The sequence below is a fragment of the Mytilus galloprovincialis genome, chromosome 3 (genome assembly GCF_965363235.1).
Source record: "Mytilus galloprovincialis chromosome 3, xbMytGall1.hap1.1, whole genome shotgun sequence".
Lineage (NCBI taxonomy): Eukaryota > Metazoa > Mollusca > Bivalvia > Mytilida > Mytilidae > Mytilus > Mytilus galloprovincialis.
In genome coordinates, this window is record NC_134840.1 from 39,244,056 (window position 1) to 39,272,032 (window position 27,977).

The window sequence follows — 27,977 nt, forward strand, 5'->3', positions numbered from 1 at the left end:
ACCATGGACGATACGTCTTTACAAAGTATGGCCGTTTTTGTACTATGACCGTTTCATCTTTTCAGGGTATGGCCGTTTCATCCTATGGACGTCATGGCAGTATGGCCGTTACGTCCTGCATCGTAAGAAACTACAGTCAGGTATATTCATGTTCTACTGTTTGCACCCGTCGTGTTACAATGTGTTACTCATTGCAATTAAAAAAACTCGTTTTGAAATTTTAAAATGTTGTCATGTCACAATCGAGGAAAAGAAAGAAAGAATGATTATGACTATAACCTGATAACAAGAGGAACATATCATCGGTCACATTGACACATTTATTCCATAAATATCAACCAAATATAGTTGCGACCGTAAAACTTTCTTAGGTTTTTAGGATAGACTCAATAGCTTTCTTGTGATAGGAAACGAAAGCCCTGGTACATAGTATCAATTATTATACCTCAGTTATCATTTTCTATATAAAAGTTTCACTATTTTGCAAATTACAAGCTTTGAACTATTGGACCGGTTAAATACTAAATATATCCTAACGGAATAAATGGCATAGAATATTTGTTCCAACAGGAATAGATAGTATGACAATGTTTATAACAATGTTTCCGTTAGGCGGAACAATTCACTGTCCATTCCGGAAAATACTACACTAGTGTCACCGATACCTAAAAAATTAGAAACCACTTCCGGTGTAAACAGAAATCCACAGAAATTAATTTTGCAAACAACTTTTAGAACCCTGTTTTTGTTTTTTTTGCTGTTAGTACAAGTTTATATATACAGAAAATATATAAGCATTACAATCACAATTTATTAATTTTCAATTATCAAATTCTTGCATTAATTCGAAGACATTACACTTGCCTTCACTTTCACTTTCAATTCGCGAGGGAAACCCTTTTTGATGTAAAAACAAATCTTACTCCATGATAGATCATTCAGCAGTTTAGATCTTTAGTTGTTAGTTTCTGATAAGAGGAAACATAAACTAAAAAACTTTTACTAGGTACCGTATGAATTGGTCAAAACTGAGACAGGCATTACCTGTGAAAGAGGACGAAGTCCATATACAATTTTTTTTAATTCAAGCCTATTTTAACTTCAAAATCTGTTAAAAAAGAAACCAAAATACTGTAATGTTTCGTATTTTGGTCCTGTTGTTAGGGATTTTAATTGTATCATTTAAGTTATGACATCTTTTTTTTTTTATAAAAACAAAGAAACGCTATCATCATGTAATGTTTTTCATATCAAATAACTATCAAAAATGAAATTGTTATTTTGCTCCTTCCTATATTTTAAAAGACTGATAGATATATATGTCACTCGAGGTCTCATGACAAACGAGACTGGAAGAAAGAAAGTGATCATTTCTGCAATTTACATGTATGCTATTTTGTCAGCTCTGATTAAAAATTTCTTAATGTAAAGAAATGTTTTACAAAAAATGAACTTCATAGCAGCCAGTAATGGGGGGGGGGGGCAGTAACAACCCTGTTGATATGTTTGACAATAGACAGCATTTATATGCTCCTGCTGAAGGGGAGGAGGCATTAAGTGTTACTCTTGTAGTTGTAAGTCTGTACGTATGACATCCCTATATCAGGGTTGGCAAAGTATTACCCACCCGGGAATTCCCGGGCGGGAAAACCCGGGTTTTCTCGGGCTGGGCAATACTCCCAGAAATGGGTGATAGTGGGCATTACTGGGCAATATGATTTTTTAAGCTTATTTTAACACAAAATAGTAAAGACTTGTTATAGTTTCATAGTATAACAGCTAAATATATACTTTTTATACAGATAACCATTGACAGTCATTTCTAGAAAATTCAATTTCATTCTCTTCTCTATTAATTTTATATGTAGACAGAATACAAGATTTGCACATTTAAAGATACCTTTTAATTACCAAGTATTGTTTCAATAATCCAAACTTTGAAAAATGTATTTTATAGCAGTGTTTAAGTGAATTGTTAATTCTAATTGTTATACATTCATATTGCTAAATAAACACCCTACAGGGTCATGCCATTAACACTTATAAAATTGAAAGGACTGATTATTGTTACATAAACAAATCTGTGTTCTAATCTGAATAATTCCTTATTAATTAGTGACAGTACATATACATTATTTAAATGTGATGTTTCTTTAATACATGTAATTGTTCATTCTTAATAGGAGCTATATTCATTTGAAAAAAAAAAATGATTTATTTGCTTTCTATTTACAGTTTGCCAATCTAAACAAATGCTAAACAAACAAAATAGGGTATAAATATCTTATTAAATGTATTGCCTTTGTATTTATCACTGAATCCTCTTTAAAATTAAGACAAATATTTTATATTACCCAGTATTGCCCAGTATTACCCACTAAAACCCAGTAAAACCCCGGTTTTCCCAGTATTTCCCACTGGGCTGGGCAATACTCATAAAACCCGGGTTTTTGCCAACCCTGCCCTATATTGGTTTCTGTTCTCTAACTTTAGTTTGGCTCAACCAAATGTTAGGAAACTGATACACTATGATTGTTACTAAAAAAGCGCAGATCAAGTTTGAATTCTGGTGGCGTCACTGTTGTCATTTTAAAGATATGCCCCTCTACAAATGGAAAGTCACTGAATTTTTTGTTTCCTTTACTCTTACTTAAAAATGCTTGAGTTGCCTCAACCAAATTTTTCAAATTTATACACAATGCTTATTACCAAAAAACTCAGATCAAGATCATATTTGGGTGATCAGTGTCCCATGGACAAGAATAGGATTTTAAGCGAAACAGAAACTTGTGCTACATTGTACTGTGTTATCGTCATAAGTGTTTGAATCGGTATGTACATGTACATTTATGTGCTAAAATACCCCTTTAACACAATGTTAATGCCTGTTTTGAGGTGTTCAAGTTATAAAATTAACATATTTCAAAATTCAAGTTGAAACCTCTAATGGGGATAGCCCTAATAAATTGGGATTGTTGGCAGGTCTGACAAAAAATTGGAAATCAATTGGCAGATTAAATTTGGTCATGCATTTTCTATTAGAACTTACCATGCTTACAGTGCATTGGTAATACAATCAGATTCATTAAAAAACTGAATATTTGCATTGCATTGATATAAAGAAAATGTGATTTTAAAAAATAAAATATTCACAATTTGATTTTGCAGAGCAAAAGAGGATCTTTTTATTTCTAGTTGTAGAAACAATGAATGCTAACTAAAGATGTTTAAAAGAAAGAATTTAACAGAATCAGATGAACCAGCAGAAAAGAGAAGTAGACTATCTGATGAAGGAGTGAATGAAGGTTTATACAATTTAGATTATTCTCTAACATTCTTTAGCATCTTTTATGATAATATGATGAAATCCAAGGAAATCAAAATTTGTTTACCTTTAGAAAGCTTCAAAGCATGTTTACCAGTTATAAATATTTCAAGGGAAGATAATTATGTGAAATATATAAACACAATTGAAATAATGTACAAGTTAGTTTTTAATTCTTTTGGAGGATGGAGAACATGAAAAAAAAAGTGAAACTTTGAATAAATGAGATTAAAAATAAATTGCAATGCATACATGTATAATTTATGCAAAACACCATTACTTCTACATTCCCATTGTTTGTATTGTTAGTTGAAATTTTATAAAATTGAATGTATTTTTCAACAATTGCACTGAAGTTAAATTTGTAGAATTACTTTAAATAAATATACTGTATGTGTTTGGAATGGGAGGAACACACAGATTAGACTGTAAGATTGGAACTGTTTTTAAGTTATTATCCTATGGGCTTATCAGAAACAGGTGGAACTCATCCCTAGTGAGAAACTGAGACCCCTAACTTACCTGTTGGCTTTTTTTTTGTTCCATTTATGGGCATTATGTTGTCTGGTAGGTGCGTCCCTTCATCCTTCCGTCCGTTTGTCTGTCCGTCCTGCTTCAGGTTAAAGTTTTTGTTAAAGTTTTTGGTCAAGGTAATTTTTGATAAAGATGAAGTCCAATCAACTTGAAACGTAGTACACATGTTCCGTTTGATATATGATCTTTCTAATTTTAATGCCAAATTAGAGATTTTCCCCCATTTTAACTGTCCACTGAACATAGAAAATGATAGTGCGAATGGGGCTTCCATTTACTGGGGACACATTCATATTTATATGTAGAATTATGTTCCAATATACAGCTCTGGTTAGGTTTTTATCCATGAATAAAGAGGTGGATTATACCTTTGAGGCAGTAGTCACTAATGTAATCTTTACAAGGGTTACAATCCATATGGCAGACTACAAATGAATATTAATCATTATTACATTGACAATTGAGAAAAATTTATAGAGGCATCTATTCATATACATGGTGTATAAAAACTCAACTTTAACAAACAAATAATTTATTAAAGTCTCACCTCTTTAAAACATTTGATATAAAACACAATATAATATTAACAATTTATAAAAGAGCCATTCTAAAAGAGTTATGAGAGACTGTAAAAACACAGATTAAAATACATCTATATTACATCTATAACATATATCAATATATCTTAGCATAAAACACCATACTATTAAAAACAATTATACAAAAGAAACCATAATATACACTTATTACGAGTATAAAATACACTTTCTCTTAAAATGTACTTCATGGCAGATTTTGACTGTAAAATAACAAACTCTATCATCATGAAACATAAATAAAAACTTTTCTTCATTACTTAAATTACTAAAACTACTTTCTATATTACATACACTGTAAAAAAATATGGTTTGCAAATCTGCATATTCTAGGCATTCTTATAAAACCTGTTTTTCATCTTCAATTATATTCAAATCATTTTTTCTACAATTAAAACAAAACCTTTAATTTACATCTATACCTTCATATCTGCCAGTTTCAATTTTAATTGGAGCAACACCTGCTCTAAATTTAGCATATGCACTTCTATATTTACCGGGCATAGCAATGCTTAAATATTTTTCTGTACAATAATTTGATTTAAATAACCTGTAAATACACAATTTACTGCTTTCATTAGCTAGTAAATTTAAATGCCAATTATTTTGGTACATAATAAATAGTTTGTTTTTAATATCTTTAATAACAGACTTGCTCAAAATACATTCAATATTACAATACTGATTAAGATCAAGTTCTTTAAACTTAGTATTCACTCTGCAGTTCCAATTTTTAACTTTATTAAAACTGATATTATTACTCCAAAGAAAAATTTTCTTATTAAGTCTACAATTAGACATCTTATTAAATTGTGACCATGTCCTAAATATGGATGACCATTGTTTAACAATACATGGTTTCCATCCCATATCTCCATAAAGTGCTAAGCTAGGGGTATATCTACCCACTCCCATAAAAAAATCTCATAGCCTTATATTTAACAGCGTTTATACATGAAAATTCTTTAGTACCCCAAATAGAGGCACCATAGTCAATCACTGACCATACAATTGAATTGAACACCATGAGCTTTACATTTTGCTATTAGTAACCCGTATGCCCTACTGGCAGATTTGGCAACTGCTTTTGCCATATCCTCATAACTCAAATGTTCGGTTAATAATAAACCTAAATATGTATAATTTGATACCTTATCAACACATTTTCCATTAAAAACAAAAGGAAAACTAGTACATGGCACAGAAGGTGTTCTAAAATGCATAACTTTTGATTTTTCTAGATTAACCTTTATCATGTTTCTATCACACCAACATTCTAAAAAAACTACATTGTCTGCATATAACATTATACACACTTTTTCTTCACCTATGCTTATACCAACATTTAACTTTTTGACTTCATCAATTAAATCATTAATGAAAAACTTCATCAATTAAATCATTAATGAAAAACTTCATCAATTAAATCATTAATGAAAAAATTAAACAATAATGGTGAAATTATACACCCTTGTTTCAAACCAGTATTAACAGGGAACCAGTCAGATAAAATCCCATTTAACTTAATACAAGACTGAACATTATTATACAAAGATCTTAATGCCTTTATCATTTTAGAACTAACACCAAGTAACTCTAATTTGCTAAATAACAATGCTCTATTTATAGTATCGTATGCCTTTTTAAAGTCAATAAAAGCAGCATATGTAGACTGTTTACATAGTTTTCTAGACTCTATTATACTAGTTACAGACAAGAGGTGATCAATGGTGTTATGATCTTTTCGGAACCCATTCTGCTCATCATGGATAATATCTAATGCATCAAACTTTTCCCACAACCGACAGTCAAGAATCAAATTTCTAGGTGGACATTGACAACCACTGACAAGGCTACACAATCAAAAATATTGTAGAAAATAATAGTTTTATAAGTACTTCATGTATTAAGTTAATCACATTTACAAATTGTACATCTTACATGATCAAACAAACAAAAATACAAATTTACTATTAGAATTGAAATGATTGCCAATATTCACACATCTCTAACACTTGAAGATATTAATGAAATATAATGGCTAGTAATTGTTTACCAATGTTAAAATTAACATAGATGATGGAATTATTTCTTAAATACATTGTAAAATATATTGAATTATTATATAAGATACATACTATGAGGGGGGTAGGAGGGTTCTGATACCAGGCTTAAAAACACGAAATCCTGAGGTCCCGAATTTAAATAAATTTAAATCCTGACTTCCCGAAATTAAAAAAATGATTCACGGATACCGAAAGGGCTTAAAAACACCGGATCCCAGAGTCCCGATAAAGGGCCTATCCCCTCTCATACTAAGCACTGTTATGTTCATAATGATTTGCACATATTAAACCAAATTTTGTTTGTACATTTTATATACTTGTTCTTCTTCCAGATGATGGAGAGAATAATGACATTTCTGAAGAGAACACCAGTTTACAGGATGATGAAACCTCTATTAACCAATCACCAAGCAAATCTTCTTATAAAAGTTTCCTTGGAAAATTTATGCCAAATTTATCTTGTATGTATTAAATGAATATTCTTAAGATGAATAATTCTGTGTTTATAGGTGATTTTTTTCCAGCATTATAAAGACAGGATCCAAAATCCAACATAAATTAGCGGCAAATAATTTTTATATGACTGCAAAAATGTTTTGGGGTTTGCATATTGCTACTATGTCGTCATTGTATGCGTCTGTGTCGTCATCATCCAAAGACACATTTGGTTTCCAAATAGTAACTTCAGTTTAAGTGAATGGATCTCTATGAAATTTCACAAGAAGATTCAATACCACAGAGGAAGATATGGATTGATTTTGGGTTTATGGTATCAACAGGTTAGGAATAAGTGCCAAAACAAGCATTTTTGTTGTTTCTGGAAAATAACTTGTGTGTAAGTGTATGGATCTCTCTGACATTGTACCACAAGGTTCCATATCACAAAGGAAAGGCTGTGGTTGAGTTTGAGGGTAATTGCCCCTTACATGCAGGAATCAGGGGCAAAAAACAAGCATTTTTGTAGTTTCTGGACAATAACTTGTGTTTAAGTTCATGGATCTCTCTAAAATTGTACTACAAGATTCCATTCTACAATTTACAAAGAAATCTAATATTCATCTTCTCTTGATCATGTTTATGTTGGAAAATTGCTGAGAATAGAGTGACTAGTCTTCCTACAACATGAGCACTACATGTATCATACATGTATGATAAGTCCAAAGAACTCAAAATCATGGATATATAAATGCACTGCATCTCTCCCTAGACCATAATTGAGCTCTTGCTCCACATCCTACAAATTTTATGTTTGTGTTGACAACACACAATTTACACATGAAATAAACCATGTTAATTAAATTTTCTTGCTAAATTGAAAAAGATAAATGGAATACATCAAAATTTGCTCTACAAAGAACATTGTTTTTAAGGAATATGGTTATTGAATTGAAAGATAATAACGAAAGTAGTAATACAGGAGAATCATTCTTATATCATTGGTCAAGTTTTATTTGTGTGAAAATTTTATTGACTTTTACAGCAAACTAAAATTATGATTATCATGATTAAATTCATGTGTCTCTGAAATTGCAATAAATTTTGTTAATTTACTTTTTAGGGAGAAAAACTGGAGATAGTCCAATTGTAACTGAAAAAGGAGACAACTCCATCAAAGGTATTTAAGGTTTATCTTAATATTTATTTACTGATAATGATTTTATTTTGTCAAATGATTTCTGACAATAAACATATATTCAAGAAATAAAATTGATAACAAATAAATGTATATGAATATTTCATTTAAATAAAATGTATACAAATACAAATATGAAAGTTTTTTTTTGATACGGTTCACATATAACAATTCAAACATAAGCTCTTGAGAGATTTTTATCAACTAAAAAATAACATATATGTAACATTAAAACACACTACATGCACATAAGATATATAAGCAGCAAACTATTTCAAATGCATAGAGATAGCATGGGCGTATTGAATACATGCAAATCATTGCTAAACTATACATCTAAACATGCCAGAACTGAATCACAACTAAAATTTCAACAACTAAAATTAACCACAAATAACAATACAGCACACATGCAAAACTTAAGTCATAATTCAAAAATTTAGAGCAATTAGTAGAGTATGAAAACGCTTATCTACATGCAGAACAACATCATTTTAATCATTCCAGGACTGTATCAGCCTCTTAAATTGAGAAATTACAATATTAAAGTCCACTGGATTCATGTTTGAGTTGATATTTATCATGTAACTTTAAATTTTACATAGCCTTTTGTGTTAACATCGATGCATGGTTTGCATAGAATTTTAGATGTAACTTTCTCTTATAATTTTCATTAGAATTTGATATGTAAAATTATAAAGTTATATAAAGCAGATATGTTTTTTACTTATCAAATCAGTTTGTTCTAGCATTCTACTATGACTGCACAAGTAGATACATTTTAGATGAAAGTGCAAGTGGTTCAGTATCCAACAGAAACAGTTTGTCCCCCAAAAAAGCAAGTTCTATGTTTACAGACCGTAAAGGTAAGAACATTAATTAATTTTGGCTAAGAAAACTGCCTGTAGCACAAATGAAAATGCTATTCCCTTTAACCCTCTATTTTTGCTGTTTCCAGTTTCTGTTTAAAAAAGTTGTCCTCTAACTGTTTTGTTTCATTATGACTTTTTATGTGTGCATAGAATATTGAGAGTTAATCATTTATACATTTTTCCAGCTGACCTGCATATATTAACAAGATTTTGCTCTTTATCCAATCTACCATGTGTAAATATAGCACATGTCAACCAATTTGCATTAATTGGCTCACATGAAGCATGATTTAAAATTATGTGAGAACACAATATCTTGTTCAAAGTGAAATTATTTTGCTGAAAAAGGTAGGTTAATGACAATAAAGCTTTGGTTGTGCTTCAGGCAGTACATAACAGTTTATGAATAAAAGAGACATATGCATGGAGTAAAATGAAGAAAAAAAGCCAGCAATGTATAATTTAGATACTTGAAACTGGATCTATTCCTATTTCAAAACAGAAACCCTTAAGTCAGTAATTTTCATGTTTTCTATATGAAATTTTTTCTCTACTACTCAAACAAGTCCTTAAAAAATCTATCAGTCATTATATTAATTAGAGCAATCTAGGACTAGCTACAAGTTATGTTTTTGGCTAATTGCTAGATGTAAATAGACTAATTTACAATAAAAATCAGTTCAGAAAACATGCTCCATGTCTTATATGATCAAATAAAGGTTTAAGTAAAAAAGGAAAAAATTGAATCACTTTTACTTGTATTTATATTTTCACTTAGATTAATATGTTCACTTGTAAGATTTCTGCCTACAGCAGAATTTGTATTTAGATCTTACAAGTGATTTATGAATTAAGAATGTTCGCTCCTCTACTTTTTGAATTTTTGCCAGATTTTCGGAATCCTCTGGTGTTATCCATGTATTAACATTAAAAAATTTTGCACACTAACCCCTACTTTTCTTTTCATATTTTTATTACATATTATTTAAAAAGCCATATTTCAAAATCTTATGAAATCTTTGTTATTTTTTCATAGTTTTTTAAACAAAAAAGGTGCCAATGTTAAGTGAAAGAAAAATCTAGAGAGAATTATTTCCCGCCAAATTTTCAATGGCTTATATCTCGAAAACAAGCACAATCACCCTCCATTTTTTTCTGCTTTTTTAGTTTCTTTATTTATATACTTTCAAGTTATAACTGTCTTTTAAAAAGCTTGTTATTTTTAAAAAGAGTAGCGAACATCCTTAATGCATTTTTTATATTGTAACTGTATATTTGGTTTCATTGTAGGTACTGTTACACTAGAAGGTAAAATCAAACTGAAGAATAAATGGACAGATGATCTTCTAGATCCTTCTACAGAGGAGTACAAAACCTTGTCAACAAATTTTGTGAAAGAGGTATTATCTTATTACTTATGCTGTCAGTAAATACAAATATCACAGAGGTATTATCTTATTACTTATGCTGTCAGTAAATACAAATATCACAGAGGTATTATCTTATTACTTATGCTGTCAGTAAATACAAATATCAACATTGTTTTGTCACAGAGGTATTATCTTATTACTTATGCTGTCAGTAAATACAAATATCAACATTGTTTTGTCACAGAGGTATTATCTTATTACTTATGCTGTCAGTAAATACAAATATCACAGAGGTATTATCTTATTACTTATGCTGTCAGTAAATACAAATATCACAGAGGTATTATCTTATTACTTATGCTGTCAGTAAATACAAATATCAACATTGTTTTGTCACAGAGGTATTATCTTATTACTTATGCTGTCAGTAAATACAAATATCAACATTGTTTTGTCACAGAGGTATTATCTTATTACTTATGCTGTCAGTAAATACAAATATCAACATTGTTTTGTCACAGAGGTATTATCTTATTACTTATGCTGTCAGTAAATACAAATATCAACATTGTTTTGTCACAGAGGTATTATCTTATTACTTATGCTGTCAGTAAATACAAATATCAACATTGTTTTGTCACAGAGGTATTATCTTATTACTTATGCTGTCAGTAAATACAAATATCAACATTGTTTTTCTGGCTTTTGTTCTGTACTTCATCCTTATTAATAGAAATATTAGAACAAATCCTGCTCCTTATGAAATGAACAAATCATATACATCTGTAACTGTCAATTAACAATCCTTTTCAATATGCACTTTAAGTATCTGTAGTATAAAGATGTGACAATATAAGTTAGTTTGTATTTTTAATTTAAGGACTTGACAATTTAAGTGAATTTGTATCTGTAGTTTAAAGACTTGACAATTTAAGTAAATATGAAATTCAAGGTATCACAAATACACAATTAATCCGCCTTAGATGAAATTGCTCCAGTTACATTTAGGTTTATTAGGTGTTGAAAAAGAAGTGTATTTTCATATTGAACCAAAACTTGCAGCTTGTGAAGAAAACTTCATGTTAAAAAATACTATATTACAATATGTACTAGAACATATCACAAGTTATTCTGAATGATGTATAATTTGCAACATATTTTTTCAGTGATAAGGGCCATTGATGTTAAATAATATTTCATAAATTTTATGAAATACATATATAATAATGTTTTCCATTTAGTGAAATCACAATTTCTGTAAAGAAATGTCACAGTAATAATAAGTAAAAGCCTAAATGCAAATGTCCTTATGGTTAATGGTTTTAAATTTCTCATAAGACATTCTTGTATTGTTTCAGATTAATGGACTGCTGCAGAACAGTAATGTTTCTAAAGTTTATATGAATGATGTAGTTGTTATAAAATACAGGTACATTTTTAGGCAGTTATGGATGTCTGCTTGTCATGTTTTGGAATTTTTGTCAGATTTTCAGAATCCTCTGGTTTTGTCCATTTGAATGCCTTAAAGAAATTTCCCCATGAACCCCCATTTTTCTTTTTATAAATCTTTTACATGTATAATTATAAGTCATTTGTAAAAGTCTTATAACATTTTATTTATTTTTTTAATAGTATTTGAGAACTTTAACTGGTCAATGATAAAGCTATGAAAAATCAAGAGAGAACATTTTCCCGCCAAAATTCCAATAGCTAATATCTCGAAAACAAGCACATTGACCCTTATAATTTTTTTGCTTTTTTGATTCCTCAATTTATTCCCTATCAATACATACTAGTTTTATGAAAAGTTATTTATTTTGAAACTGAGCAGCAAACATCCTTAAGCTGCTTTATGCTAGCACCCTAGAGTTGTGTTCTTCCCAACGAATGCTTAAAAAAGTGCCATTGTTAAAATCTAGCAGGCTTATATGTTATTTATAACTAATTGGACACTTCTTTCATACTTTTAATTCTGGAATACAAAAAATATGACAAGAATAACCTTAAATGATCGTCGAATGACATATAATATTTGAAGTTGCACATAGGAAATAGTGCTTAATAGAAATCCCTAAGTAGTTTATTATCCCATGTGCTTTTGGCTAAGATGTCAAAAAACAATTGTATGAAATATTTCATCGCCGAAAATCTGTAATTGCAAGTCATTTATATTTCCTAAATTGCAATATGCGCAGGAATATTGCTCATGTACACCAAATCTCTATGATAGAGGAAATAAAGTTATATATAGTAGTCTAAGTTGGTGGTAATTTCAACTTACACAAAATTTAAATTTATTGGTCGTTTACCTTTTATATTTTCTTTTAATTTATTTGTAGCAATATACAGAACAATACAAGATCTACAAGAAAAAGGTAAATGTCTCAAAGTTTAAACTATTTCTACGAGAAAGAGAGGGGAAAACAAGGGGTATATATTTGTTCACCTCATGCCTGACATTGACCTCATTTCATTGCTCTTGGTTAACATTCAGTTATATGGTTAATTTGTAGCTCAGATACTTTAAACAATCAGTAAATTGATTTAGAGCATTGGATGATTTTAAGGTGCATACATCCTTCCAGCAACTTTCATTGGACCTGGACCTCATTTTTAGGAATCATTTATAATGTTAAGTTTATTTGATACCTGTAGTAAAAACCTTACCTTGACTTCAACACAAAATTCTATTAAAAGGCAGGCAAAAAATTTAGATGGGCACTTTAATTTATTACATATATTATTAACATATAAATTATGATTACTGATTTTTCTTTTTTTTTTAGTCCAGGGAATATAATGGTTCATTCAGAGATGACATTCCACCATACATATACAAAACTATTTAGTAATCTGAATGAGCTGTGTGATAACATAGAAGATTTTATCATACTCCAGTCCTCACTAGGAGAAACAGGAGGCACAATACAAATGGAGGATGGAGCAGATTCTGTCAATAGTGGGAGAAATTTTATGTTTATAAGTTTTAAGTTTATGAAATGAGTTAATGTAAAAATTTAGGGAAATGAGTCCATGTAAAAAGTTAGGGAAAAGAGTCCCATGTAAAAAGTTAGGGAAAAGAGCCCTTGTAAAAAGTTAGGGAAATGGCTCCATGTAAAAAGTTAGGGAAATTGGTCCATGTAAAAAGTTAGGGAAATGGGTCCTTATAAAAAGTTAAGGAAATGAGTCCATGTAAATAGTTATTGAAATGAGTAATGTAAATAGTTATTGAAATGAGTCATGTAAATAGTTATTGAAATGAGTAATGTAAATAGTTATTAAAATGAGTCATGTAAATAGTTATTGAAATGAGTCCATGTAAATAGTTATTGAAATGAGTCATGTAAATAGTTATTGAAATGAGTCATGTAAATAGTTATTGAAATGAATCCATGTAAAAAGTTGGGGAAATAAGCTATGTTAACTCATTGAAATAGCTAGCTAGTGAATTTGGATAAGCAGTAAATATTTAAGTATGAAGTGATGATTATGTTCATTTTTAGCTCACCTGGCCTGAAGGGCCAAGTGAGCTTTTCCCATCACTTTGCGTCCGTCGTCGTCCGGTGTCCGTCGTCGTCCTGCGTCCGTCGTCGTTAACTTTTACAAAAATCTTCTCCTCTGAAACTACTGGGCCAAATTTAACCAAACTTGGCCACAATCATCATTGGGGTATCTAGTTTAAAAAATGTGTCCGGTGACCCGGCCAACCAACCAAGATGGCCCCCATGGCTAAAAATAGAACATAGGGGTAAAATGCAGTTTTTGGCTTATAACTCAAAAACCAAAGCATTTAGAGAAAATCTGACATGGGGTAGAATTGTTAATCAGGTGAAGATCTATCTGCCCTAATTTACAGACCAATGGGACAACCCTTTGTTGGGTTGCTGTTTCTGAATTGGTAGTTTTAAGGACATTTTGCTGTTTTTGGTTGTTATCTTGAATATTATTATAGATAGAGATAAACTGTAAACAGCAATACTGTACAGCAAAGTAAGACCTGAAAAGAAGTCAACATGACCAAAATGGTCAATTGACCCCCTAAGGAGTTATTGCCCTTTATATAGTCATTTTTTAACAATTTTCCCAAAATTTGTAAAATTTTACTAACATTTTCCACTGTAACTACTGGGCCAAGTTCATTATAGATAGAGATAATTGTAAGCAGAAAGAATGTTCAGTAAAGTAAGATCTACAAACACATCACCATCACCAAACCACAATTTTGTCTTGAATCCATCTGACAGTGTGTCCTTTGTTTAATATTCACATAGACCAAGGTGAGCGACACAGGCTCTTTAGAGCCTCTAGTTGATATTACTAAGGGGTCATCCATAATTGTCAACCATTTTCTAAAGTGTACAAAACGTACACTTGGGGGGAGGGGGTGAAAAAAATCAACATTTTTACTGTATTTCATTTCCATAGTGAAGGTCGATGTATAAAATCGAGAATTGGCTAGGGTGTGTTTCTCTTCTTATTTCTTCTTTATTATTTTCACTTGATGATATTTATTTCGATATCATAATTCTCCTCAATCCGGATTGAACGATTAAAAGATCAAATCATATGAAAACTAAATCTTTCAAAAATGTGAACTAGTAGAATTATTTAAACAAAAAGTTTGCAAGCATTTCTCAGTACCCCCGATTGTCAATTTCACCTGCTTTATTATAGATCGTTATCGTTTCACTCTGTTTAATAAACAAAATCGATGGAAACACTAAATTCTTTGAATGTTTTGATTTTGACAAGACGCCATTTTGTGAAAAGATTTTAAACTGGTTCTTTGATTAATTTCCTTGTAATGCATTCCAAAATAGTAAACCAGTAAACCGGAAGTAAACTTATTTTTCTTAGTATAAGCCTCCTTTAATTAGGAGCACCTCTATATGAAGTTTAACCTTAACTTAAAATATCCAATACATGTACGTTACATTATATATATATAAACGATAATAGTGGCATGAATGGCAAATTTACAGGGACCTTTTAAATAGAAATACAGCCGAGAAATTTAAAAACTTAAAATGTTTTAAAACATTACACTTTTATTGATTGCTGTCTTGAGCTCTGATTCCATCAACAAGTGTCAGTCCATACTTTATCAATGCAATATAACCATGCATATCCCTTTCTTTGATTCTTAGCATAATTTATGTGCCCTTTTGTTAATCTTTTGCATGCTCTAGGTGCCCTTTTTCATTGGAGTTACCACAAACATCACAGATAGATGTCATCAAATAAAACAGTCAGATATGTTTTAGTTTAATTTCTATATTAAACTAAAATATAATAAACAGGATCTTCTTTTTATTAAGAATGATTGATTCCTCTGTTGAAATCTGAAAATGGTTGATGTACACTTTTTGAGGGAGGGTAGGGGGTCTAAAAAAGTTTATGTTTTGTACACTTTGGAAAATGGTTGACAATTATGGATGACCCCTAAGCTAAGACACAGATAATCTTTGAAATAGGAAAATTTTCTCAAACCATTTGAACAGCTATCTCTTGCAAGAGATCTTTTCTACAGTACCAACCTATATAATCAATTGATGATTTAATCCAGTGATTACCAAGAAAAGTGATTCCTCCAAAATGCATATTTTAAATTAGACATGAATATATATTTGAAATTATCTACCTTAAATATATTTGAAATCCTACATTCAAGTTACAAATATGATATATGGTATTTAAAACTTGTGTATTATTTAGGACATTTGTTGATTTCTAGACATCTTTGCTTGATTAATTATGATGAGATCTTAGACCCGTTTTGTCTTGCTAATGTAAGCCATTTCTCTCAATTATACCCATTTTCTATCTGTGATCAAACGTTGATGTTTTACATGTAAAATTTTGTATTTAAAGTATATCTTAAAAATAATTGCTTAAGTCTGTCAGATTTGATATTTTTAAATGAATTATTGTTGTAGTAAACCAGAAGGAAGAGAAATCTATAGAAGTAGAGGAAGAAGAAAATATGCCACATAATGGCCAAACAGGTACTCTTATATAGAAATAAAAAACCTTATTTTTTGTAAACTGGGTAGAGTTTTTATATTTTTTTCACTGTATTTTGTTATCATTTAATAGTAATTTGGTAAAATTGGCTATTTATGATGCATAAATATACACAACATTTTAAATTGTTTGTCAATCTAACTTTTGACTAAAACTTTTTATATGCTACTATTTAGCTTTGGTATAATTAGCTGCTTAAAGTATAATTTGTCAACAATTAAGTTTGTTAAAAAGTCTCAGATATATGATCCTAATTAGCAAACATTTGATTAATACAGAAGTTGAAATAGATGAAGAAGTAATTGAGGATAAGTTTGTTGATGCAGAACAGATTGTATCAATTGATGTTGATGAAATGAGAACAGAGAACAGTAATGATATAACTGAAGAACAGAAGACAGAAACCAATAGTAAACAAGGTGAAGCATCAGCTGGAGTAGAAAATAAAGTTAACGGAAGAGAAATTTCTGTAACAGAACGTATGGATGACAGTGGTGCACCTGCAGAAGGAGAGGAGATAATTATTGGCAAGGCAAAGATACCAGATGTTGTCCGTGAGGAGACAGGTATACATGATATACAAAAGAGAAAATACATTTTTTGGGGTTTCGTGGGTACAGGTGTTCAATGAAATACAGATTTTCTATAGGCTTTGTATGTAGAGATTGGCAAAACCTCCAAATAAAAACCAATGAAAATGCAAGTTTTCCTCAATCAACGAAAATGGATACCCACAAAAATAAATGAATTCACAGTATGTTTTGGTTGGATGGAAAGATAGTGTTCATTTGTATTTATTTCCCTTTTCAAATTTGTAATAGTTTACATGACTTTCCCATTCACAGTAATAAAATAACTGAGTCAAAAGACAATACAAGGTTTTCTGTGCTTCTACAGTTATTCAAATCCTACGATTTTATATTTTATATGAAAATCATGCTCTCCTGTTACATGTTCACACTTTTTCTTTGTTCACACAGCTAAACAACTATTTGCATTAAAATGGTATGAAGTTGTTGCTAATGTTCTCCATTTGTCCAGTGGTCATTCTGAAATTTTACTTCTATGATCTAGCTGAAAAAAGACAAAATAATAGAGAGAAAATTAAGAGAGTTTAGCAAGGCTTTGAAGTAAAAAGATAAGGAATAGTCATAGATGACCATATGTGTATAGACATTCTCCTCTTCCATTTATTGTCCTTGATACTATTCCAAAGTCACATCCAGGAGCAAGTGTCAAGGTCAAGTTTAATGTCAAATGGATGGTGACTGTAAAACTTGTTAAATGAATACACTGACCCTTAAGAAAGGATGTCAGGCATTATGTCAGACAAGACAACAGATTGTTATTATATTTTACAGACTCCAAAGTTAGTAAGGCTGAAGCTATGAAGAAGACACCTGTAGTTAAGAAAAATAAAAGAACACCAGGTATAGTTTACTATATATTCCCTGTGATAATGTGCAAAGTGAGGCTAATTTGACATATTTCAAATGTGTTTTTATTTAGAGTTCTGCTCCTTAATGTTGGGAAGATTGTCTCTCAGGTCAAGTTCAAATTTGATATATTTTTCATTTTCATTTTGCAAATGATTCAGTTCAATTATATGCATGGGACATGGAACTTTGTGTTAAACTATACATCCTTTTATTTTATTGAAAGAATAACTTGCTCATGTACACTGGCATGAATGTTTTTAGAAAGTTTTACTCGGTTAGAAAGACATAATTAGAGAATTAATGTCTTTTTAGTTGTAACTAGCTAGAATCCCAGGTTTCTTTTGTAACAAAAATAGACAAATCATAATCATATCTGTCTATAAATGAGTTCTGACTCTACTGAAAAACATTTTGTTTATATTTAAAATGTTACCATATAGGAATAAAACCACTAATTAATGGTCCCATTGCTTTCTATGTTAAATTCCTTATTTTCAAGCTTTTATAGCTCTTTCGTTTTAAGTTTAAATGAAGTGACACTCATTCCATGTTAAAACAATACCTTTTGGTTACCCATGCGGGAAAAATCATCATACCTTTAATTGCACATAAGACCGCAGTGGTTCCCGTCAGTTTGGAAGTACTAAAACAGGTACTTCAGATCTGAGAATTAGGCCCTCCTGTTTCAATTTCATATAACTTTCTTATTATTTAATATAATCATTCAACAAAGGCTCTACAATGATCCACAGTAATTCACCCTTCATTTGATACCAAAATTGCCAAAATATTTTACAAATTAAAGAAGTTACAGCTATGCGTAGGAACTATTTTGTTTTTTAAATATGTACTCCTTTCTTGTATGTTCTTTCAGACCGGGCCCGAATTAGTGGCTCAATACATATATATGATATCAATAGTTGCACATAATTAATTATCATTTTAGAAAAGAAAGATAAACCAGAGAGTAAAAAAGACCAGACCAAACAGGAATCTTCTAGAGAAAACCAACCATCAGGTAAGATAACACAGGGATTACCACAGATATATTTTCAATGCTGGATATGTATATATGGTTTTCATAAATTCAATTAATATATTTTTAGCTCACCTGGCCCGAAGGGCCAAGTGAGCTTCTGAAACTACTGGGCCAAAGTTAACCAAACTTGGCCACAATCATCATTTGGGTATCTAGTTTAAAAAATGTGTCCAGTGACCCGGCCAACCAACCAAGATGGGTGCCATGGCTAAAAATAGAACATAGGGGTAAAATGCAGTTTTTGGCTTATAACTCAAAAACCAAAGCATTTTGAGCAAATCTTACAGCGGTAATATTGTTCATCAGGTCAAGATCTATCTGCCCTGAAATTTTCAGATGAATCAGACATTTCGTTGTTGGGTTGCTGCCCCTGAAATGGTAATTTTAAGGAAATTTTGCTGTTTTTGGTTTTTATCTTGAATATTATTATAGATAGAGATAAACTGTAAACAGCAATAATGTTCAGCAAAGTAAGATCTACAAATAAGTCAACATGACCAAAATGGTCATTTGACCGCTTTAGGAGTAATTGCCCTTTATAGTCAATTTTTAACCATTTTTCGTAAATCTTAGTAATTTTTTAGAAAAATCTTCTCCTCTGAAACTACTGGGCCAAATTTAACCAAACTTAGCCATGATCATCATTGAGGTATCTTGTTAAAAAAATGTGTCCGGTTACTCGGCCAACAAACCAAGATGGCCGCCATGGCTAAAAATTGAACATGGGGGTAAAATGCAGTTTTTGGCTTATAACTCAAAAACCAAAGCATTAAGAGCAAATCTGACAGGAAGTAAAATTGTTGATCAGGTCAAGATCTAACTGCCCTGGAATTTTCAGATGAATCGGACAATTGGTTGTTAGGTTGCTGCCCCTGAATTGGTAATTTTGAGGAAATTTTGCTGTTTTTAGCTCACCTGACCTGAAAGGTCAAGTGAGCTTTTCTCATCACTTGGCGTCCGTCGTCTGTAAACTTTTACAAAAATCTTCTCCTCTGAAACTACTGGGCTAGATTTAACCAAACTTAACCACAATCATCCTTGGGGTATCTAGTTTTAAAAATGTGTCCGCTGACCTGGCCATTCAACCAAGATGGCCGCCATGGCTAAAAATAGAACACAGGGGTAAAATGTATATTTTTGCTTATATCTTTGAAACCAAAGCATTTAGAGCAAATCTGAAATGAGTAAAATTGTTGATCAGGTCAAGATCTATCTGCCCTGAAATTTTCAGACGTATGGGACAACCTGTTGTTGGGTTGCTGCCCCTAAATTGGTTATTTTAAGGAAATTTTACAGTTTTTGGTTATTATCTTGGATACTATTATAGATAGAAATAAACTGTATACAGCAATAATGTTCAGCAATGTAAGACCTACAAATAAATCAACATGACCAAAATTGTCAGTCAACCCCTTAAGGAGTTATTGCCCTTTATAGTCAATTTTTAACAACTTTTCGTCATTTTTTGTAACTTGTACAAAAATCTTCTTCTCTGAAACTACTAAGCCAAATTTAACCAAACTTGGCCACAATTATCATTGTGGTATATAGTTTAAAAAATGTGTCCAATGACCCTGCCTCCCAAACAAAATGGCCGACATGGCTAAAATTAGAACATAGTGGTAAAATGCAGTTTTTGCTTTATATGTTTGAAACTAAGACATTTAAGGCAAATCTTTCAAGATTTAAATGTCCATCAGAATCAGATCTATCCCCTCACAAATTTTCAGATGAATCCGACAACCCGTTGTTGGGTTGCTGCCCTAAAATTGGTAATTTTAAGGAAATTTTGCAGTTTTTGGTTATTATCTTTAATTACACCTTATGTAAGATTACGGGGTTTTGATTACTGTTATCAAATGAATGTCGTTCATTTTTAACGACACCGGGGTATTTGCTAAAAGGATATGCCTTTTTTACCCTCTCTGCCGTGGTATTTGCCAAAATATACTCTATCCGACTGGACGCTTGTAACGTCACGATCATCAATGCGTTTAAGTACATTAACATTCGGTGTAATTAAACAGATATATCATGTTATTGAGGGGTATTTGCGAAAAATACCAGTCTTGAGAATGAATTTCCCTCGCCTTACGGCTTGTGAAATTTAACATTCTCTCGACTGGTATTTTTCGCAAATACCCCTCCTTAACATGATATATCTGTTCAGAATACTATTATAGATAGAGATAAACTGTAAACAGCAATAATGTTCAGCAAAGTAAGATCTACAAATAAGTCAACATGATCAAATTGTTAGAGGACCCGTTAAGGAGTTATTGCCCTTTATAGTCAATATTGAACAACTTTTCGTCATTTTTGTAACTTGTACAAAAATCTTCTTTTCTAAAACTATGGGCCAAATTTAACCAAACTTGGCCACAATCATTACTAGGGTATCTATTTAAAAAAAGTGTCTAATGACCCCACTTACCAACCAAGATGGCCGACATCAGTAAATACAGTAACAGGTGAGCGACACTGGCTCTTGAGAGCCTCTTGTTTTGTTATTATCTTGAATATTATTATAGATAGAGATAAACTGTAAACAGCAATAATGTACAGCAAAGTAAGAACTAAAAATAAGTCAGTATGACCAAAATAGTCAATTGACCCCCTAAGGAGTTATTGCCCTTCATATTCAATTTTTAATAATTTTCTTAAAATTTGAAGATTTTCAATAACATTTTCCACAGAAAGTACTGTTATAGATAGAGATAATTGTAAGCATCAAGAATGTTTAGTAAAGTAAGATCTACAAACACATCACTATCACCAAAACACAATTTTGTCATGAATCCATCTGTGTCCATTGTTTAATATTCACATAGACCAAGGTGAGCGCCCCGGGCTTTTAGAGCCTCTAGTTATTTTATAACCAAAAAAAAGTTCAAAAGTTTATTATAGAAATGTATAGTATTTCCACTTTATACTGATTAAAAATTCTCCAAAATGATTTCATATTATCACATGTAAGGTTTCAGCTGAGAAAAATAGGAGTGGTGCTGGAAATCAAAGGGTTTTGCTGAAAATCTAAAAGAGAATGAGCACAAACATTACATGACTTGTGAGGATCCTTCTTAATATCTTTAAAAGTTCAATTATCAATAAAAAGGTCATTTCAAAATAGGGTTTCTCTCCCCTTTGAAAAAGTTAAAAAAAAAATTGTGTATTTTTGTATTTTTTTGGCAGTGAGATCAGATGTTTGGCTGTTATGACAGTTTTAACAAACAGCCATTTAATATTATCATAATAAGGTCGCAATTTAGATTTGAAGTAGTTTTCTTGCTATTTTAAATTGAAAGATCGATGTAATGGATAAAAAGGACCCTGTTCAAAAGGTCTCAAATAGACCTGAAAGCTAATTTACCTATTGGAAATTAAAAACGAATTGGTTTACTAGTAGAGTAATAGGATTTATTGATAACTAGAAACTTCACATTTGACTGACATAATTTAAATTTGACTTTGAATAAAAAGGGGGGAAAATAATAAGTCAACAAAAAGTGAAGTTATTTAAAGTACAGAGTACAATATCAGAAACCTTAAGAAAAATAAGAAAAAGGTTCTCACAACTAACAACAAACAAAATACCTTCTTGATGAAACGTTTTAATTAAAACATTTTATATTTGATATAGGCAGTGGGTTGCAGTCCAAAAGTCCAAAGGAAACAAAAGCCCCAGAAAAGGCAGCAGATGAAGAGTCTGACAATGATGATGTTCCATCTGATCCAAGTGTACCAACATCTGTAGCTACTACATCAAATAGTATTACATTAAAATGGAGTCGTCCAAAACGAGGAGTCAAATCTGTAGACCATTATGAAATAAAATATAAGGAATGTAAGAAGGGGAAAGGGAAGTGGGTATCTGTTTTGTCAGAGGGAGCAGAAAGAACTGTTAAAGTGAAGGACTTGAAAGCTGAGACCAAGTATGAATTTAAAGTTCGTGCTGTGAATGAAGACGGGGAAGAGGGGCCATTTTGTCTTCCTATCAAATTGACAACAGTATCATCCTTGGCAAGATCTCTCATTCCAAAGGCTAACAAAATAGAAGATGGTCATCCAGTTGTTTACAAGCTGCCATTAACTAAAAATATTGATACAGTCAATGAACTTGCTAAAACGAGGAAATGTGTATTTGGATCAGGTATATTGCAGTCTAATCAAAACCCTGAATAGTTAAGACATTTGTAATGCATTGAATACTGTGAACTCAGAAATTATTGCAATATTTTTATGATCTGGAAAATTGCATTGGAATATATTTGCAAAAATAAGAACTTGTGTTTTAAATTTTGATTGCATTATTAATGCAGCACTTCCAGAAATCAAAATGATTAATCTCACATTTGTATGATAATGTGCTATTTCCTAAATAATACACATGCATAGTTCGTAGAAATTAAGTCATAAATTGTCACAATTATATATATTATATGTTTTCCAAAAAAGAGGCCAAAAGAACATCTATAGAGCCATATCATACTGGTGTGGTAAAAAAAGAAATCAATTGCATTATATGTGACATGTATATTCTTTAAATTTAACTTAATATTTTTTTACATCTAAGTACTCTTCTTTTTCAGCTTCGGAAAACGTTCCTGGAAGAGAGAAAACTATAATGGTAATAGGGGCCACTGGATCAGGAAAGACAACTCTTGTTGATGGAATGATAAATTACATCACTGATGTATCATGGGAAGACGAGTTCAGATTCTCTATGGTAGATCTAACAGAAGACGAAAAGAAGAGGAAAGCTAGTGAAGTAAGAATCATTGAAAACAATAAATAAATATCTTTATTATTTTTTATGACTTTCAAATTGGTAGTAAATAAAAAAACTAAAAATATTGCCTAATTCAGTGTCAACACTATGGCATGATGATAGTAGTTAACGGGCATGTATATATTTTGTATAATTCACTCTTCCTACAGTTTCCAGTTAGGTCCTTGAAACTTTACAAAATGTTGACATTCATATTGATGTTGTTCAACTCTGTTTTAGAATTGTTTGACAAACTTTTTCCTGACTTTTCCTGGATTTGGAGCTAAGCCCTTTTTCAGCAAACTCTTTTCCTCAAAGAACGGAAATTAATTGTTCATAAAAAATCAGTTAATCTATAGTTTTATAGATATAGGAAGATGTGGTATGATGCCAATGAGACAACTCTCTATCCAAGTAACAATTTATAAAAGTAAACCAATATAGGTCAAGGTACGGCCTTCCACATGGAGCTTTGGCTCACACTGAACAGCAAGTTATAAAGGACCCAAATAGTCTTATCTATATAAAAACAAAAAACAAGAAACACTTGTGAACCACATAAACAGATGACAACCACTGAATATCAGATTCCTGACTTAGGACAGGTGCAAACAATTGCAGCAGGATTAAACGTTTTATTGGTACCAAACCTTCTCCCTTTTTGACTTGTTTTCAATATTTTATTTTGATTATCTGGATCCATTTTGCTCATGATTAGAAAAATGCTTTGTGCTGAAATGTTATAACAGGTTTATTTTATATAAAATTTGAAAATATCATAATGAAAGTAATATATCATTTCAACTATTTCAGTCTGAATCTCAAACAGAATGGATCACATGTTATACAATTAACAAGATGGAAGGTAGTACCATAGATTATACCCTAAACATCATAGATACTCCTGGATTTGGTGATACTAGGGGTATACCACGTGACAAGAGAATAGTTGATCAGATCAGAGAATTTTTCACCACACCTGGACGTCAGGGGATTACATGTCTTGATGCAGTGTGTTTTGTTACACAAGCCCCTCTTGGTAAACTCACTCCACCACAGAGGTACATATTTGATCAGATCTTATCTGTTTTCGGTCAGGATATTAAATCTAATATTTTTGTTCTAATAACATTTGCAGATGCCAATGAACCACCAGTTAGGGCAGCCTTGAAGGCAGCTAATGTGCCTTATCAAAAATCTTATAAGCTTAATAATTCAGCATTATATGCATCACCTGAAAACCAAGCTGAAGCAGAAATGGGAAATTTATTTTGGAAAATGGGAAGAGAAAGCTTCAAGACTTTCTTTGATGAGTTGAGAACAGTGGAATCTAAAAGTTTATTGCTAACATCAGAAGTATTACAGCTAAGAAAGAGACTTGAGACTACTATTCAAGGGTTACAGAAGCAGATTGCTGATGGTATGAATAAACTCAATACTATAAAACAGGAAAAGGAAATTCTAAAGAGGCATAAGGAGGATATAAAGGCAAAGAAGGATTTTACATATGAAGTGGACGAGGTTCACATGTATCAGATTGACCTTGAACCTGGAGTTTATGTTACTAACTGTATGGCATGTAACAGAACATGTCATTTCCCATGTGGCATTCCTGACGACAAAAACAAACAAAACTGTGCCGCCATTGATGGTGAAAAGTGTACCATATGTCCAATGCACTGTCACTGGAATATTCACAAAAATAATTCATTCAGATTTGACACTTACACCATGAAAGTCACGAAGACTTATGATGAACTAAAGAAAAAGTATGAAGTCGCTCAGAAAGAAGCAGAAAAACATAAAACTGTTCTTGGAAAAGTGAAAACAGCTTTTTCAACTCTTGGCTTAGATGTAATGAAGATGGTTCACGAGGTCCGTCTCCTCATCAATAAGTTACATGACATTGCTCTAAGACCAAATCCACTCAGTGATAAAGATTATATTGATCTTCTGATTGAAAGTGAGAAAAGTGAGAGAAAATATGGATGGGATAAAAGAATCAGTTTGTTCAACAAATTGAGAGAAGAGGCAGCGTTATTGGAGCAAATGCACCAAAAAAACTTCCAACCATGGGTTTACATAGACAGTGATGAGAGTGATGAAGATGATGAAAAGACAGATGATTCACAAGACAATACTGATGATGACGAAAAGACAGATGATTCACAAGAGAATGATGATGGTTCTACAGCTGATGATGAAGATTACAAACCAAAGGACTTGCCTCTCTATCAAGAACCAGATATGGATGTGGAATAAACTAATAAAACCGACCATATTTTATCTTCAATATAAGATGAGAAACTATTTAAAGGCAGCTGTATTAATCATTTTATGGAACTGTTTTAGTTACAACAAGCTGTAATTGTTTTTTAGAAGAGTATTGGTCATTTGTTTTGATGTATCATATAATCAAGAGCACATCTTTTGTTAAAATATACCTAGCTATGAATATTATGAATTGTTTCTATTATTACAGAGGGACCCAAAAAAAATCAATGATTGATCAGATACCAGTTTGAATATAAGTCATTAGGTAGCATTTATGAAAATTTATATGAGAAATCTGTACTTTTTAATTTTATGATATCAACAAGTTCTATATTGCAAAAACCTAGTGTACTGCATTAAATTGATGTGATTCCCATTGGTCTTGATTAGTTTTTATAAATTTTAACTATGATAAGAAATTAACCTATGCATGCAGTTGAAAGATAATATGAATTTTTTTTTGTCCTAAGATATCAAAGTTAATTTACGTTATAAGTAGGCATGCATGTTAAAAATGACTGAAGAACAATCATTTATACATTTATTATGACCTATATTATTATAATCATATGTTTAGTATATCTTACATTAAAAAAAAACCAGTAATGTTTGTTTTATACAAAAAATACTAGTTGATATCATAGGATTGTAATGATTTATTTGATTCTTATCTAATGATTTTTGTAGATCAAAAACCATTTGTGTTTTAAAATCTGAAGTCAAAGAAAAGATAGATTAGTTCTAATTATAAGTTAGTTTATACTATTTAGCTTATTTTGTAATTTTATTTGTTGTTTTTAATGCAGTTTGAAGTTCATTTTAAAACAACATATGGATGAGAGTATCATATACATTGGGTTTTTCATTTGTTAATTTGTATCAATTTTACTTTCTTTAAGCACAGAGAATAAGAATACATAATGATAATTACCTATAGTGTAAATGTTTGATTTAAAATGAAAAATGTTTTTTCAAAAGTTTTTTTGTTTTTTAGATATATTTTGACTGTTTTAAATTGGTTTTCCTCAGCCAGTCAGATGATGCTGTCAGTGACTTGTTTCCCTATGTTTCATTGACTTCTGGAATAAAATAAAATAATGTTTATAATTTAACCAATAGACAAATCTGGTTAAAATTAATTTTATTTCCCCTATCTTTTTTTATTTAGTTTCTTAAAATACAATTGCATTAAGGTACATAACTTTAGCAAACATTTTAGCCTTTGTCTACCTTTATAAATTATGCATGTAAGTTTTTAGTGAATAACAATTTGATAACTTTGTGTAAGATGTTATTCTGGAGTAGAAAAGTCTCTCACCAAAAGGCTGAACAACATAATCTTTGATAAGATAGATAACCAGTAATTTAAATATACACTATTGTATGAAAAAAGGTCAAATATAAAATATTTGATAGGTTAGAGAGACAATATCATTGCAATCACTACACAATTATCATTCAGTGTAGGCTACAAACATTACTTTTAAATTAAATACTACATAATTTGATATATTTGACTTTCAATTTTTAGCAAATTTGTTCGAAATGGTAGTGAATCATTTTGATAAAATACAATTTTTATTTGCCTATAGATGGATGTTAAAAATTATGTAGTCTGATTATTTATCAATCATAAACTGTGGTTTATTAAACTGTGTTACATTTTAATGTTGTGTCGTTGTTCTCCTCTTTTATTTAATGCGTTTCCCTCAGTTTTAGTTTGTTTCCCCGATTTTGTTTTTTGTTCATCGATTTACGAGTTTTGAACAGCGGTATACTACTGTTGCCTTTATTTAATGAAAAGTTTTGACTTGATATGAACTTTTTGTCGTTTTATTATTTGACATTAAAGTTTTAGATGGTGAAATACTAGTACATTTATTGCCTTTTTTCCCTACAGTGGCATTACAGGCAATGAACAGTTTGTACAGTTGTTATATATTTTTATCAAGTCATATGTGGAAATAAGTGTCGCATAAAAAGTAAAATCACAAAAAAAACTGAACTCCGAGTAAAATTCAAAACAGAAAGTCCCTG

The 27,977-nt window shown here is 30.9% G+C and overlaps 1 protein-coding gene across 3 annotated transcripts; it reads left to right on the forward strand.

Moving 5' to 3' along the window:
* Positions 1–668: 668 nt before the first annotated feature.
* On the forward strand, positions 669–27,807 carry LOC143067902 (uncharacterized). 3 transcript variants are annotated; one of them, XM_076241516.1, is made up of 16 exons: positions 669–759; positions 3,169–3,305; positions 6,854–6,982; positions 8,080–8,136; positions 8,940–9,020; positions 10,317–10,426; positions 11,755–11,825; positions 12,736–12,771; positions 13,183–13,355; positions 16,333–16,401; positions 16,699–16,986; positions 17,782–17,850; positions 18,806–18,877; positions 22,539–23,048; positions 23,488–23,666; positions 24,480–27,807. In XM_076241516.1, exons 2-16 carry the CDS (start codon positions 3,224–3,226, stop codon positions 25,926–25,928), a joined length of 3,375 nt encoding a protein of 1,124 aa, XP_076097631.1. In that variant the 5' UTR covers positions 669–759; positions 3,169–3,223; the 3' UTR covers positions 25,929–27,807. The 3 variants fall into 3 exon arrangements, with proteins under 3 accessions (XP_076097631.1, XP_076097633.1, XP_076097632.1); XM_076241518.1 differs by having other exon boundaries at positions 706–759; positions 3,196–3,305; XM_076241517.1 differs by lacking the exon at positions 669–759 and adding an exon at positions 826–1,006.
* Positions 27,808–27,977: the final 170 nt, after the last annotated feature.